The sequence below is a fragment of the Trachemys scripta genome, chromosome 20 (genome assembly GCF_013100865.1).
Source record: "Trachemys scripta elegans isolate TJP31775 chromosome 20, CAS_Tse_1.0, whole genome shotgun sequence".
NCBI classification, from domain to species: Eukaryota; Metazoa; Chordata; order Testudines; family Emydidae; genus Trachemys; species Trachemys scripta.
In genome coordinates this window covers 7,047,102-7,062,108 of record NC_048317.1, presented here as the reverse complement: position 1 = coordinate 7,062,108, position 15,007 = coordinate 7,047,102, and the positions used below count along the sequence as shown (strand labels likewise).

At 44.4% G+C, this 15,007-nt stretch overlaps 1 protein-coding gene across 4 annotated transcripts; it reads right to left on the bottom strand.

Moving 5' to 3' along the window:
* Window positions 1-1,587: 1,587 nt before the first annotated feature.
* RBBP4 (RB binding protein 4, chromatin remodeling factor) lies at window positions 1,588-12,078 on the bottom strand. Of its 4 annotated transcripts, none has more exons than XM_034754014.1 (12): window positions 11,917-12,078; window positions 10,439-10,583; window positions 9,560-9,705; window positions 6,924-7,097; window positions 6,057-6,172; window positions 5,771-5,949; window positions 5,541-5,667; window positions 5,340-5,417; window positions 4,011-4,087; window positions 3,851-3,908; window positions 3,636-3,746; window positions 1,588-2,676 (listed from the first exon to the last, which is right to left on the bottom strand). In XM_034754014.1, exons 1-12 carry the CDS (start codon window positions 12,050-12,052, stop codon window positions 2,611-2,613), a joined length of 1,413 nt encoding a protein of 470 aa, XP_034609905.1. In that variant the 5' UTR covers window positions 12,053-12,078; the 3' UTR covers window positions 1,588-2,610. The 4 variants fall into 4 exon arrangements, with proteins under 4 accessions (XP_034609905.1, XP_034609903.1, XP_034609906.1 ...); XM_034754012.1 differs by having other exon boundaries at window positions 10,439-10,586; window positions 11,917-12,076; XM_034754015.1 differs by having other exon boundaries at window positions 5,771-5,931; window positions 10,439-10,586; window positions 11,917-12,074.
* Window positions 12,079-15,007: the final 2,929 nt, after the last annotated feature.

The following is a 15,007-nucleotide window of genomic DNA, read 5'->3' as shown; positions in this document are numbered from 1 at the left end:
TGAGGTATCTGCAGTGGACACTTACATTTCCCTCTCCCTGCTCACCCCCTCCTAAATAATGCATAGCAGCTATTTAAAATCAGGACTACTAGACAATCATTTGCTTGTTTATATTTCTTGAGGTGCTGCTCTGTTGATCTTCTAGCATGGTAGAAAGAATGAAGCTGCTGTCCTCTAGGAGAGCACAGAAGAGTACACTTGCACTAAACAACGAACCTATAAAGAGGAACGATAGATGTAGGTTTTGCTGTGTGTTTGGAAAGTATATCTGATCTTGCTTTGCAGGTAGATCGTATAAGCCTGCACAGAAAGGATCATATAGAAAGCCAATTTTTTTGTTTCAAACAACATACTTCAGAGGACTACTGTTGTTGCACGGTAACCAGGATTGTTTCTTTTGTAACCTAAAAGATGACTGCTGTATTGTGACATGTTCTAGTAGGGTCCATAAACTGAGTCCCCATATAAGTGGTTTCCACTTTATATAAAAATTTCACCTTGAAAATAAGGATTCAGGTTTTAAAGGCTGCTTGTATATCCCAAAGCACATTCTGCCTCATGGAAAGTACAACATGCTCACGTGATCAAATCAAATTTACAGCTGTTTTGTTCACACCTTAATGTTCATCATAGCATGTAGACCTAACAGCCTATTATTAACAATCGGTAGGGGGTTTAAGACCCAGGCCTGGTCTACACCTAAAATTTAGGCTGACCTATGTTGTGCAATGGTGTGAAACATTCACTCCTAAAGGTGGCTCAACTACACTTCTAAGCCCCACTGTAGACACAGTTTGGTCAACAGAAGAATTATTCTATCAACCTAGTTACTGCCTGTTGGAGGGGTGAATTAACTACAGCCACAGAAAACCCCCTTCCATCACTGTAGCAAGTATCTACACCATGGCACTGCAGCAGCACCACAGCATCTGTAGTGTAAACACAGCCCCACTCAAAGCACCTGGCGAGAATCAGACTCTACAGTAACCCCTTTTCAGAATTACACCTCAGTCTGCTCAACTTCTTGAAAGCCAAACTTTACCTTACGTTGAATGAATCAGAGCCACAAAGCCTTATATAGAAAGGCAATCCATGCTACGTAACCTTGAATTGTATTTTTTGACCTCACGGATATCAAGATTTTGGACTCTCCCCGCCCACCGCTGCCACGCCATTAGAACTTTGTCCTTGAGAGGGTGTGAACAGAAGAACTTTCTAAAGGCTAAATTATGGATAGCTCTGTACATATACTCTAGAAGGAATGGGCAAGAGAGCACCCTTCATTCCTCCCCTATCACCACAGCCATGTTTTGGCTGAAGGGGGTCACAGAAGATAGCATTGGCAGCAGTACCACATAGTAATAGCCCCAGAGGTTGATGTGGAGGAGAAGCCATGGTCCTGCCTCCTACACACCAGCATTCTCGTGGCAGCATTTGCGTGTCACACCTTTTAAAGCACCTCCTAGAAGGTATGCCTCCACACACTACTGCTCAGAAAGCACCTCTATTCTAAGAGGTACAGTTTTGCCTTGAGAATGCACTTTTCCTGAAGATAAGCTTCGCCAAAAAAATCAAAGCAGCACACCATTTATGTAGAAAAACAATTTATTCCATTTGAAGCACTTACACATAATTAGTCATGGAGAGTAACAGCCTAGTGGTGGAACAGGTCACCCTAGTGGGAGATGTGCAGAAGTTAGTGGTCAAGGACTAACTCCTAAAAAAAAAAGTAGGTCATCCACATTTAGTTAATATTTTGTTTTACATATACCAGCTATCAATGGTGTTTTCAGATTACTGGGCATGCCATCTGTGGTACATCAGTCAGGTAAAAACATACAACTTTACAACTTGGTGGTCCCAAGTTTTAAAAACCATTTCACAGAAAGGAAAGAAAATATAATATGAAAACACAGCTCAAGAACACACAATAGAGCAAACTACATGGGTGGTGAATAGTGATCTGCAGGAATAGCTACTGTATCCAAAATTCTGCGTTGCCCACCAGAAGGGGAGGGATGGGGGAAGAGAAAGTGAAAACCCAGAATTAAGGAAAGAACTCTAGTTCTGGTTGAAGTCAGAATCTGCACTTGAAAATACTGGCACACAGACTAAAAGGATCCCGACAGTCTGAGTTTTACCAAAAAGAGGACAAGAGATTCCACTCTCCATTTAACTGCTCACAGATTAAAACCCCTTGCAACATCTGAACCGCATCATCTCAGGCACACACTTAGGTGGCTCCAAACCTTGGTTAAAGTTAGCCAGAAAACCTGCAGCTTTAGCATTTAAGCAGAAGGGGGGAAAAAAAAAAAAAAAAAAAAAAGTGTGAGGTTTTTTCCACTTCATGAAGGCATCTTAGGCCCCTTCAATACACACAAAGCCTCTGTAGGAAATTTAAACAAGGAGCTATAGCACAGTACCAGCTCAGTTGGGCCAAGCCCTTAAGTTAGAGTCCTCACTGTTGGAATTAAAAGCATTGTTGATGGTATCTACATAAGGAAGGCTGAACACAAAGTCTATGTGTGTCTCAAAACCAGTGTTAAATCAATATCAGGGCTGGAAGGGAAGAGAGGGAAAGAGGACTAAAAACAGTAAAAGGTCAGTCATCTAGGACCCTTGACCTTCTGGATCCACACTTCCTTCAGGGTCTTCATCATTATATATGTTCTCAGCCTGCAAGACAGATATAGGGGATGGAGAATTGGAGAAAAACTTAACAGGACAACATTCATCCAAGTTAAAGGGATTCAATCGGAACACTCCCAAGGACTGCAGTTTTAGCAGTTGCTCATCTCCACATACTGAGCTCTCACCCTAGATCCCTCAAGGCCATTTAGCATTTACAGAAGTGTTACTATAAATACAACTGAACTGTCTCATAATGGTAATGTTTTCCACAGTATTTCCTTAAAGGCTCATTATAAAGACTGTAGTTTGTACATAAGGAGGCAAGTCCCTAATTGTGTATTAACTGTAAGTGAAGATCACTGAGAATCCCACTGTATTTTAAAGAAAATTAAATAAAGGAAAATAATTTTTTTTTTTTTAAAGCACCCATACTCTACACTCAGTAAGTGCCTTTCAGAAGATCTCAAAGCACTTCAACACTATCATACCAAAGCCCCTGCAAAGTGGATATTCCACCCATTTATGGGTAGATAAACAGGAGGTAAAAAAAGTAACTGTCAGCGTATAAGTCACTTAGAAACACCAGTTTATTTTCCTATGCTTCTAACTGGTGTTATGTAAAACAATATAAAATTAATTTCCCCAGCCCCATTTATTCTATTTACCATTTGTAAGCATTTCACTCACTTTGGACAATGACCAATCAGTTTTCAACTTCTCCTTTGGCTCTCACGCACTAATATAATGTGTGGGTTACAAATACCGGAAGGGAATGTTTATTTTTGGAATTGAGAGACATGAAGTAGTTTCTTTAATGTTTGTAAAAACAAACAAAACCTAAACCAACTTCAGTATTTCCATGTGGCGTTGGCCAAGGCTGCACAACAAGTCTGTATCAGAGCAGGGAATTCTACTTTGCTCAATAGATCTGAGACAGTGTCATTTCCCCACACAGCCACCAAACAACACACACCCCTGCACACACAAACCACAAAGAAACTTACCATTTGCCAGACTTGCATAATATTGTCTTCTGATACAGAACAAATTACCCAGGGTTCATTGGGATTCCAGGAGAAATCAGATATCTTTGCAGTGTGACCACCATGAATAAACTAGTATTGGGGAAAAAACAAACAAACAAACGAGACAGCATTCAGATCTACAGTGCAGAGATGGAGAGCATGTCAGATCCAGTGTTATGGTTTGGGAAACTTACCAACAGCTCTGGTGGGCCATCCTCTGCATCTTCAGGGGACTGTTCTTCTCCAATTTTACTGTAGTAGAAACAAGAGCAAAATGTAAACAGATTTCACAGGACACAAGGGAATTGATTCAGGAAAGACAATAGCAGATAACATTGTCAGTTTAGGACTTACCTCAAGTCCCAGACATTTAGCCTGCGGTCAGTACCACTGGAGGCCAAAATAGTTTCATTATGAGGAGACCACTGAACCTGCACAAATAGAAGAAGCACACCAGGAAGGAGATGAATCTTAAGAAGCGATGCGTGAGACAGTTAGTGGAGCGACATCTGCTTTATCTCATGAATGCAGTTTTCCAGCTTCAAGATGTAAATGCATCAATTCAAAATATGAATTTTCCACTGATAATGCTTTTACATGGAAGAGAGGCTCATGACTGCATGCCTAAAGCATGAATGAGGTGATGTGCTCAGACTCCAGGGAGCTGCAACATCCAATCTTCCTTCTCATGTGGGATGCTTACTGAAAAGCACTGCATCCTCCAAGGGTTACACTTACACAATAAACCATGCACTCGTGAAATAGGAGGCAAGATTACATGGAGCACAAAAAAAAGCAGAACAGAGGGAAAAGGAATAAATCCCACAATCCTGTTTATACCAGCCCAAATACTAGAGTTACTGCCTCCAACTGGAAAACAAACTATTCCTGGGAATACTACTGAATCCAGCAGCTGGGCCAGAGATCGAGGGAAGAGAGTAGCGTTCTAAGCACATATCTTCCAACAATGCATGTAAAAGCCATCAAGTGTTCTATTTAGAAGCAGTTATAGTTCTCAATGATAATCATCTTACCCAACAAACCCCTGCATATTCTTTTCTTTCAAATCAGTCTTCCATTTTGCTGCTCTTGGACAATTAGCTTCACCTGCCATCTCTTCTGATGCTGAAGATGCTAGTCTGTCTAAAAAGGGGTCCTGCTTTCCCAATTGCTCCCTGTCTTTAGCTGATCCTGAAGATCCCCATTATTGGTCACCAGTTTGTACTCTATGAAGGTGCAGCTTTCCTTGAGGGACAAATCCAGATGATGAACATGCTGCAGCCATTTCAGCACACCGCCTTGTTTCTGTCTACCACCAAGAATAATTTAATTTCACTCTTCTAGTGATAAAGAGGAATGGCCATTAAAGCTACCTCTCATCTAACCTGTTCCATTCTCCCAATCATTTTATTAACTCCCTTAAGGGTTTGGTATTCTCCCACATTTAGAGGGCTCACTATTATGGAGCTCCTCACTGCAACTAGTTACTGTGGGGAGAATCACAAAGATGAGCTAAAAACCACCACGAGTTTTTAATGCAAATATTCTTAGTATGAAAAACAGTGGAAGGAATTAAATGGACTAATTTTAACATTGTGCAGGATGTCAGTGTCTCGGAGGCCTCAACTGCAGGAAACAAAAATCAAAGTAGTTCCATAAAAAAATGATACCATTTTACTGTACCTGAAATATTTCATCTTTATGAGATTCAAAGGAGTGCAGCTTCAGTTTTAGGTTTCTCAGATCCCATAAAGCAACCGTCTATTCAGGAAGATGGAAAAATAAAATTAAGGCAAGAGATACTTTTAGCAGAGTTAGCAATATATAGTTGTGTGAACATGAGCTTAAGGGATGTCATCTGTCCACATTCAAGACAGACCATACCTTATCAGCTGATCCTGTAGCCAGAATAAACTCACTATAGGGATTGAAAGAGAGGCAGTTCACTTCAGCTGTGTGAGCATCCACAGAGTGACTGGGTTTGGAGGTGTTGTTTGACCGGGTGTCCCAACTACAAAGAGAGGGACCGTGAGGGGATATAAGTTTTTCTTGTCCAATGTCACGAGAAAGGGGGAACGTCCCCAACTTTACAAATAAAGATACTACCCACTTACATCATGAGCTTCTGATCATCGGCAACAGATCCAAAAAGAGATTCGTGGAGCAGGTGCCAAGATACATCTTCCACTACTGCTGTATGCCCTGTAAAGATGGTCTTTGCATCCACCACTTTACCTTCCTTCGGAACAGCACTAATATCCCACAAGCAGATGGTCTTAAAGAAAAAGTGTATCTTTAAGATAGAGGAACTCTCCTCACCTCCCCCCACCCACCCCCAAAAAAGCGATAGTTAATCAACTAAAGCACAGCCGGCATTTTACATATATTTACAATACTCACATGATCATCAGAAGCACTAAGCAAATGCCCACTCAGATTTGGATTCCATGATAGTCCATAGCCTTCCTTTTGGTGTCCACGAAGACGCAGATCAGGGTTACACTCTCCAGAAGGGTCTGCAAAGGTAATGTCAGAAAACTTCAGTTCCTAACAACTCCACTAATGCAAGCCCATCATGAAACACGATGACAAGAGTTCTATGGTGCTTTCCCAAGCTTTGCTTTCACATTTTAAACAGGATTCCCACAGGAGAATTACTATTCTGATAATTCTCCTTACTGCATTAGTAGGGTCTGTTTTCAATTAAGTTCCCAAAACCCACTCATTTTGTAATTAGCAATGATCTTCCTCTGCTTCTCCTAAGAGAGCCCCAAAGTAGTTTTTAAGGCGACTCCTCCCCACTTTGCCAAGGCTGTTTGCTGATAATTTTACATTGCTGTTTGCTAGGTGGCTGAGCTGCTGTCCTGGCTAACAAAACTGGCCACTGAGCATCCTCCATTACCACAACAGGTGAATTCCCAATACTGCCTTATAGTGAGGAACTGCTAGTGGTGCCCCACTCAGCCAATACATAAATATTTAAAAATTAGATTCTAAACAAGACATGACAGAGAATGCAATGAGGCAGCCACTGGTGGCACACATCAACTAGTTCCTTGGAGAAATCTTCTACGCAAGAAACAAAAGTCAGTTTTAATTCTAAGTTAAAAACAAAATGTATCCCACAAAAACCCTTAAGCTTCTATTGGGCTGTTTCACCCTTCCTTCAGCCTCCCCTCCCCCACCCCAAAAGAAACTCATAAGGCCTATCCACTAGAATGTTGCTCAACTTTGCTCAGCTATGGTAAGAGACAGAGCTACAGACACCTGGTTTAGAGGGGTGTTTGGTGTAGTCAAAGACCAGGACATCGCTGGATGGAGTCTTTGTGGCAATGATGCATGGATTTTGGGGCATGTAGCGTGCTCTGTTCACTTCTCCTTCATGGTTGATCTTTATTTCAATTTCGATTTTCCCACTAACAGATCCAAAGCCTCCAAACTCTGGAAATAAGGAACAGATAGCGGTTAATAGTGAACTGAGCATGTCATTCAAATCAGAATACAAGAACTCAACAAGGCCAGAGAAATATCCACATGGATTACAGGACAATACATCGTTCTGAAGCAATATTCACAAAAAATAAACCAGGAGAAGCGGATTTTCAAATACTGCATTTTGAAATATATTTGTTGTTGTTACATCCACACATCAGGGCTCTAACTAGCTCCCAACCCCCCCACCCCCAAGACAGTTTATTACTAAAACCTTCTGCTAATTTACTAAAACCTTCTGCTAATTATTTCAGCTAAGAAACTCACGACAAACGTATTACTGGTAAAGATGAAAGACTAAGTTTTAAAAGAGCCTCTCTGTTCTACAAATAGGTCATGTATGTTGGGAGATCGATTAGAACACATCTGTTCCTAAAACACAACACAGTTCGAGTCTTGCCCAGTTAGATGGTACCAAACTTTTTTTAACAAAGCATAATACTGTCCTTTAAGGCCTGGAGTTACAGCACAATTTTGTTCAACAGTTCAGCCTGCCTCTGCAGCCAGGACCAATACAGCCTTCAGCCTACCCCCAAGGCTCCCTGAAGATGATACAGGACCTTGTAGGAAAAATCTGGCAGGCAACCCAAGTCTAGGAAAGAGAATAGAACCTACCACCATTGATCTGGCAGCAGGGACCAGAGATGAGAAAGGTGTCAGAGTGACAGAATCCCTGGACAGAGTTCCTGACCTCTCTTCCACAGTGTTGGCATCAATCTACCTACTCCTATGAGTGGATTCACAGTAGATTTCTCTTCCATTTCTGAATGATAATGAAACCACATTGGAATCTGGCCCATGAATGTAAGAAATGAGATTTTCAGAGAAATTTTAAAGTTTTTAGATAAGTTTTAGTGAATTGATAGGAAACTATCAACTGAACTCTCAGTAAAATGGCAAGTTTCTTTTGTGATGAATGTACTTTACAGTACTGGGACATTAAAAATAACTAAAAAAGTTCACATTCCTTGTCAATGTTCTTGTAATCAATTAAACAAAGTTCTGGTTCATGCTCCTCTCATTTACAACTAATAAAAATATGCTTAAAATAGAAGATAAATGGATAATAATAGAAAACAGATTTCTGTTTTACAGAGTGGAACTGAGGTAGAAAGGTTATATTAAGCAACCTGCCCAAGGCCACAAAATGAGGCCTTGCCATGGGCCTTTAGACAAGGCATTCATTACTGCCACAGCTAGGATTAGGTCAATCGTTCTTGGCTTCTAGTCTAGTGCTCAGTTCAATAGACCATACTGCCTCATGTGGAAGAATGGGAAGTAGCAAGTATATCAGGGTTATAGAAAAAGTCAGATGACTAAAAAAAATTCAATGATAGCCTTTTTGAAGCTGTGTTTAGCATCTGAATATGAAATTGAGAGCAAGTATTGTGCGGTATATTCCTTGAAAGAGGCACTAATGTGAAAGTCATTACATTAAAACGAAAGCCATTTTGGGACCATGATTAAAGGTTTTGGGATGAAGAGATTTCTACAGACTTCCCATCTCAATTATTTGAATACTTCTTGCAATTTTATTGTGATTCACCCCCCCCCCCCATCATGAAAAACAAAAAGTATTAAGATACCAAGGAGAAAAGCAGCAGCATTACTGAGATTTGACATTTCTGGAAAACAAATTCTAAAATAAAGTATTTTATTAGATAGAATCCTGTTCATGATCAATACTGAGAAGTCCAAAGATCAAAATGCCAATTGCACAATCCTGGCTTCTAGCAAGAAAGTGCACAGCAAACAACTGGATTGGGAATTTTCTATGTCATGTAGAACAATTGATTAAACTGACTAAAATAGCCATTCCTTATAACAAGTAGGCACACTGGCAGCCAAACAAGGCTGCAGAAAACATGGGATCCAAACCCGAAGTATTTGACTATTTAACTGGACAAAGTACAATCATCCTTTTTATTCTGAAGGGGCTGGCACAAATATTGACAGCAGGATTCAAACTGAAGAGAACATTTGAAACATTACACCCCCTCTGGGGCAGGGGAAAAGGACCCTTTCACCAGGTTAAGAAAACAGTCACTACAAAGGAATACTTTATGCACTGTAAAAGACAACCTGTAGAATTCAGTCATCTCATAATGGATATATAGTTGTGCCCCACCATTTTGCAGTAAACCTTTCCCCCTTTCTTTTCATCACGGTTAGTAAAATGTAACCCTTTTTTTTTGTAAGTAAAAATTAAATTTCATTCAGTGTAGCATATGAATTACAGAGGTACTGCGTAGAAATCCATGAAAGAGAAGCTGAATCCTTTCCTGATGATTAAATAGTGTAAGAGTTTTTAATTTTATATCTGTACTTTACAAACCCAAAGCTAAGAAAAGGCCAAGAGCTAGTGAGAAAAATGTTAGAACTCCACTTTGTTCATCTCATTTGTCTCTTACCTCCTTTCTCACTATCATAGTGTGAAGCATCAAACTGTGCATCATCATTGGGCAGCTGAACACTGGCTATCACAAGATGGTTTTGTTCATCTGAAGTGTGGGTCCCCAGGACTAGTCGGTGAATACTGAAATCTTTGCCTTCGGGTCTACAACAAAATCAAATTACATGAGGAATCAAGGGAGAGAGATCCAGCTATAACCAGTTCGTCAGAATGAGCCATTGCCTGGAAGTTATCCCTTACAAAACAAAATCATAACAAACAACACAACCACCCACTCATTTTAGTATTGTCCCTCCCCTCCTACTCAGATAGGAAATCCCCTCACTCCAAACCAGGTTGCTTCCAGATCCTATACTGGAGTCCTCACAGCACCAAAGCCTACTAGTTTTCTTTGCCCCTCTATAGTGTCCCTGATATACCCCCAAGGAGCTTCTAGTGGAGTAAAAACCTTGAGGCTCATTAGCACTTTCTGCAGGCAGCAGATGGAAAATAAATTGGCTCAGAAATTTAGGGGATGACAGTGGTTGTGTGCAGACAAGGAAGCAGGCAATGGACATATGTAAACTGTTTACTTTTACTCTGAAGCTTTTGTTTGGTGTAGGGGGGAGGGGGAAGAGCAGAAAACAGAATATTTTGAATATAGGCAAAAAAAATGTCAGACAGAAGCTCGTTTCTAACTCAAAAAGGAAGAGCAGAGGTATTAGTAACATTCTGCACGCCATAACAGTCCTCAGCTCACTACTGATAAGGCAAGAGCACAAACAGCTGGTCATGGAAGACAGCAATTATACAGTCTCACAGCAATATGAGATGTGATAGCAAATTTGTTCTTCGGTTGCCTTCTCCCTCCTCATTCAAAATAAGAGGCTCAATTTACCTTGTTACATCAGGAAGCCACTGAGCAGTCAGGCTGGGCCACTCCAGAGCATGGGTCATTACCAGATCATACAGGAAAGGAGTGTTCTTTTTCCAAATTTTATATTCCTCATTGATCACACGCTCCTCCACCGCATCATCAAAGGCTGCTAAAGTTTTTTTTAAAAATGCACAAAATTAATATGGACAAGTACATTTATAAGCTGGCAACAAGACAATGAGTGGGCATTTAACAACTAGCTGTCTGCCTTACACTGTCACGCTACTGATACATAGACAGTTCTTCTACTGAAAAGACAACTATTGGATTAAAAATCCCCTGCAGCACATGCAATCACTTCTCTCTCTTCAGATAAAGAAGGCTAACCCAGAACCAATACATAAAGACTCATCATCTCACAGATGTAGAAAGCAATAAAAATTAAATATGCCTGGAATAGGAAGGAGCAGTGCCTAGGCTCAGTTCATACTAGAAATATCCCCAATAAGGCTATATAGCCCTAAGTCAGCCAATAGATTCCTGTGCATCTCCTTGTGTGACAGGTGAGTTGAATCTTGGCTTACCAACTCACCCTTCGCTAAAAATTGCTTTAAAGATAACGCATAAAGTTTTCTGCCATTTAGAATGGCATTTTTCTCTCATGTTTTCATTGAGCATTAAAAACAAAATCTCCCTCCTTTCATACTAGCTAGGTTTGAGCAACCCAGGAAACTTATGAAAATGCAGCAGTAAAGACAGGGTTAGAATCCAGACCGAGCAAAGGTATTTCCATGTGTGTAGAAGAGGAGTTGGGGGGGGGGGGGGGCTTGAGGGTTAAACGACTAGATAAGGGCGATTTGGGGAATCACACATGATAAACCCCTGTAAGCAGATGGCAGGAAGTTCTTCAATGGACCAACACGCCCCAGAGAATCAGCTCCCATGCGGGCAGAAAGCAGGAGCAGGCGGCTAGGGAAGAAATCCCTCCCACCCCTGGACACCCCCAGCCCCTGGGAAGCAGTGGAGGGAGGGCAGGGTGCCGAGCGTGCGGAAGGGCCTGACATCCCCGGGGACAGGACCTCGGCCGTGACCGTACGAGGGCGGCGGCGAACCCCAGACGGGCACCTCCCAGAGCCCCCAGACAAGGGGCCCTACGGGGGCAGGCGCCCCCTGGTACGCCGCCCCCCCCCCCCACAGCGGACACGCCCGCAGCCTGACCCCCCCCCAGGGACGGACCCCGCCCCCCAGACCCAGGGGCCGCCTCCACAGCAGCCAGCCTGGGAGCGGGGCCCCACCCCCAGCCCTTCCGGGGAGGGCGGCCTCGCACCAGGGACCGGCTCCGTGGAAGACACGGCGGGCGGGGCGCGGGGGGGGGGGAGACCGGGAGCAGGGCCCCTCCCCCCCGGCGCAGGCTCGCCACAGGCCGGGGAAGGGGCCGAGCGGCCTCCGCCCCAGAGAGGCGGCCGGGGCCTGGGCGTCGGCTCCGCGCTCTCGCCTACCCTCCTTGTCCGCCATGGCGTCGGTGCAGGCGGTGCGGCCAGCCGGCTCCTCGCCTCCCTCCGTCCCCGCCAGCCGCCGCTCTATTGTTTCCTGCCCCCTGCGTGCGGCTCCAGCGCCGCGCGCCCTTCGCGCCATCAGCCGCCAATCACAACCCGCTGCCGGGCCCCCGCTGCCAATCATAGCGCCGAGGCGACCTCGGGTGGGCGGGCCCAGAGGGCGGCGAGCGCGCTCTCCGATCACGTGGGCGGCGAAGGTGCTGCTGAAGTTCCCCTGGGAGCCGCCATTTCCCAACGTAGGGCGGCATGGACCCTGTTCCTCGCCCAGGTCTTCTTAAAGGGCCAGTAACCAGTCAGTGGCCACTTGCATGCAGGCACCACAGACTCCACAAAGCCCTGGCTGGGATGATTTAGTTGGGGATTGGTCCTGTTTTGAGCAGGGGGTTGGACTAGATGACCTCCTGAGGTCCATTCCCACCCTGATAGTCTATGATTCTATGACTGTCAGGTTCTAGCCCCATGTGCATGCATTAGTTGGGGTCATCCTGGATAGTGGGATCAGCGATTGCACCCCATCCCGCAGGTGATACTGTGGAGGCCCTGGGGGAAAAGGACTGTGTTTGCTCTCAGGGAAGGCTAAGGCTATGGCTACACTAGAGAGCTTACAGTAGCACAGCTGCACCCATGCCACTGTAAGCCAATGGGAGAGAGCTCTCCCATCAACTTAATCCACCCACAACGAGCCGCAGTAGCTATGTTGGTCGGAGAAGCTCTTCTGCTGACATAGCCCTGTCTACACCAGCGCTTATGTCAGTGTAACTTATGTTGCTTGGGGGGTGGCTTATTCACACCCATGAGCGATATAAATTATACCAACAGAAATGATAGTGTAGACATAGCCTAAGACATAGCTGTGTCTGTGTGTGTGTCACACAGTGGACTAGATGAATGTCATTAAAAAGGACTGGCAGAGAATGGAAAATCCAGGAAACAATGGAAAGCCCACGCACCAGGACATTGACACCGAGCAACGAATGACCCAGATGGAGGAGGATGTCCCTGCCTCTCAGCAGAGAAACTGAGCAGAGACCCAAACTGGAGAACAAAGGGCTGGGAGGTGTGAGGTGAGGACATAAGAGTTGGCTCCTGGAAGAAGCTTGGAGCACTGTTACCTGGGAACTGAGGAATGAAGTCAGAGACAGAGAATCTGAAAATAGGGTTCACTACTGCTTGACTGGTGCTCTGGGCTGACCAGAATGTTTTAATCTTAATTTCTGTATGCTAACCTAAGGACTTCCTGTGCTGTGTTCCAGTTGACTAATAAACCCTACTGTATTGAAAATGCTGTTAGTGTCAGTGTAATTACTTGATAAGGTGCACTAATCCCTGAAGAGTGTACAAGTCTCTATCAGGACCCTGTCTCAGTTGGACTTGCTGAACAGAGCTCAGTGTGTAGCAGGAGTGATGAATAGGGTTACCATATCTAGCAAATAAAAAAAGAGGACCTTCCACGGGCCCTGGCCCCACCCATTTCCCCAACCAGCCCGCCCCAACTCCGCCCCTTCCCCACCCTAACTCCGCCCCCTCCTCCCTCCCACTCCCAGCCACGTGGAAAGGGCTGCCCGAGCGCTACCGGCTTCACGGTTTGCCGGGCAGCCCCCAAACCCTGCGCCCCCGGCCGGCGCTTCCCCAGCGCAGCTGGAGCCCGGGAGGGGAAGCGCCCAGCTGGGGGCGCAGGGTCTGGAGGCTGCACGGCAAACCGTGAAGCCGGTAGTGCTTGGGCTTCGGGCAGCCCCCTTGCCTCCGGACCCTGCGCCCCCAGCCGGGCACTTCCCCTCCTGGGCTCCGGCGGCGCAGGGTCCGGAGGCATGGGGGCTGCCTGAAGCCGGTAGTGCTTGGGCAGCCCGGCTCTTAAACAGAGCCGAAGAGTCAGGGGAGGAGCAGAGCCGCCATTTTCCCAGACATGTTCGGCTTTTTGGCAATTCCCCCCGGACGGGGGTTTGATTGCCGAAAAGCCAGACATGTCCGGGGAAAAAGAGGACGTATGGTAACCCTAGTGATGAAGCCCCAGAAGTTCAGTATCAGGAGATGGTAAGGATGCATGGCCTACCCTGGGAAACAAGTGAGACCCCTAGGGGTCTGGCAGATCACAGGGATTCCTCCAAGACGCTCTTCCAAAATTGGGAGTGTAGCACTGATCCTGTGAATCCATGATAAGGAGTAATATTGTATTATGTACTGGCTAAGGTGCACCAAAGAGGAATATGCAATGAACAACCACTCATCTATAATAGGTTTCAGAGCAGCAGCCGTGTTAGTCTGTATCCTCAAAAAGAACAGGAGTACTTGTGGCACCTTAGAGACTAACAAATTTATTTGAGCATAGGCTTTCGTGGGCTACAGCCCACTTCATTAGAGGCATAGAATGGAACATACAATAAGGAGATATATATATATATATACATATAGAGAACATGAAAAGGTGGGAGTTGCCCTACCAACTCTAAGAGGCTAATTAATTAAGATAAGCTTTTACCAGCAGGAGAAAAAAAACGTTTGTAGTGATAATCAAGATGGCCCATTTCAGACAGTTTGACAAGAAGGTGGGTGTGAGGATACTTAACATGGGGAAATAGATTCAATGTGTGTAATGGCTCATATAATACAGGCAGATGGGTCACATACATATTTTAGGTCTCAGTATGCAATGCTGCATGTTAGTCCAAGCAGTTTTTAAATAGTGCAGCACTATACTGCAGAGACTAGAGGCCCCACCATGCAGTGCTTCAAGATGTTCTTTAATGAGGTGCTGCATCAGACATTTGAGGTCTCCATACTGCATCTAGGAGAGAGCCGAAAAACTGTTAGCGGCTCCACTTTATGCAAATTATCCATAAGCCTCCGTTTTTTTAAAGTTTGTGTGTCCCTACATACTACATCTGAGGGAAGTAAATACACCTAGGAATAAAATTTTTTTGTCTACAAGTCAGAGCAATCTATTATCAGATAAAATTTTGGGGGGGAGGGATACCTCAGTGGTTTGAACAGTGGCCTGCTAAATCCAGCATTGTGAGCTCAATCCTTGAGGGGCCAT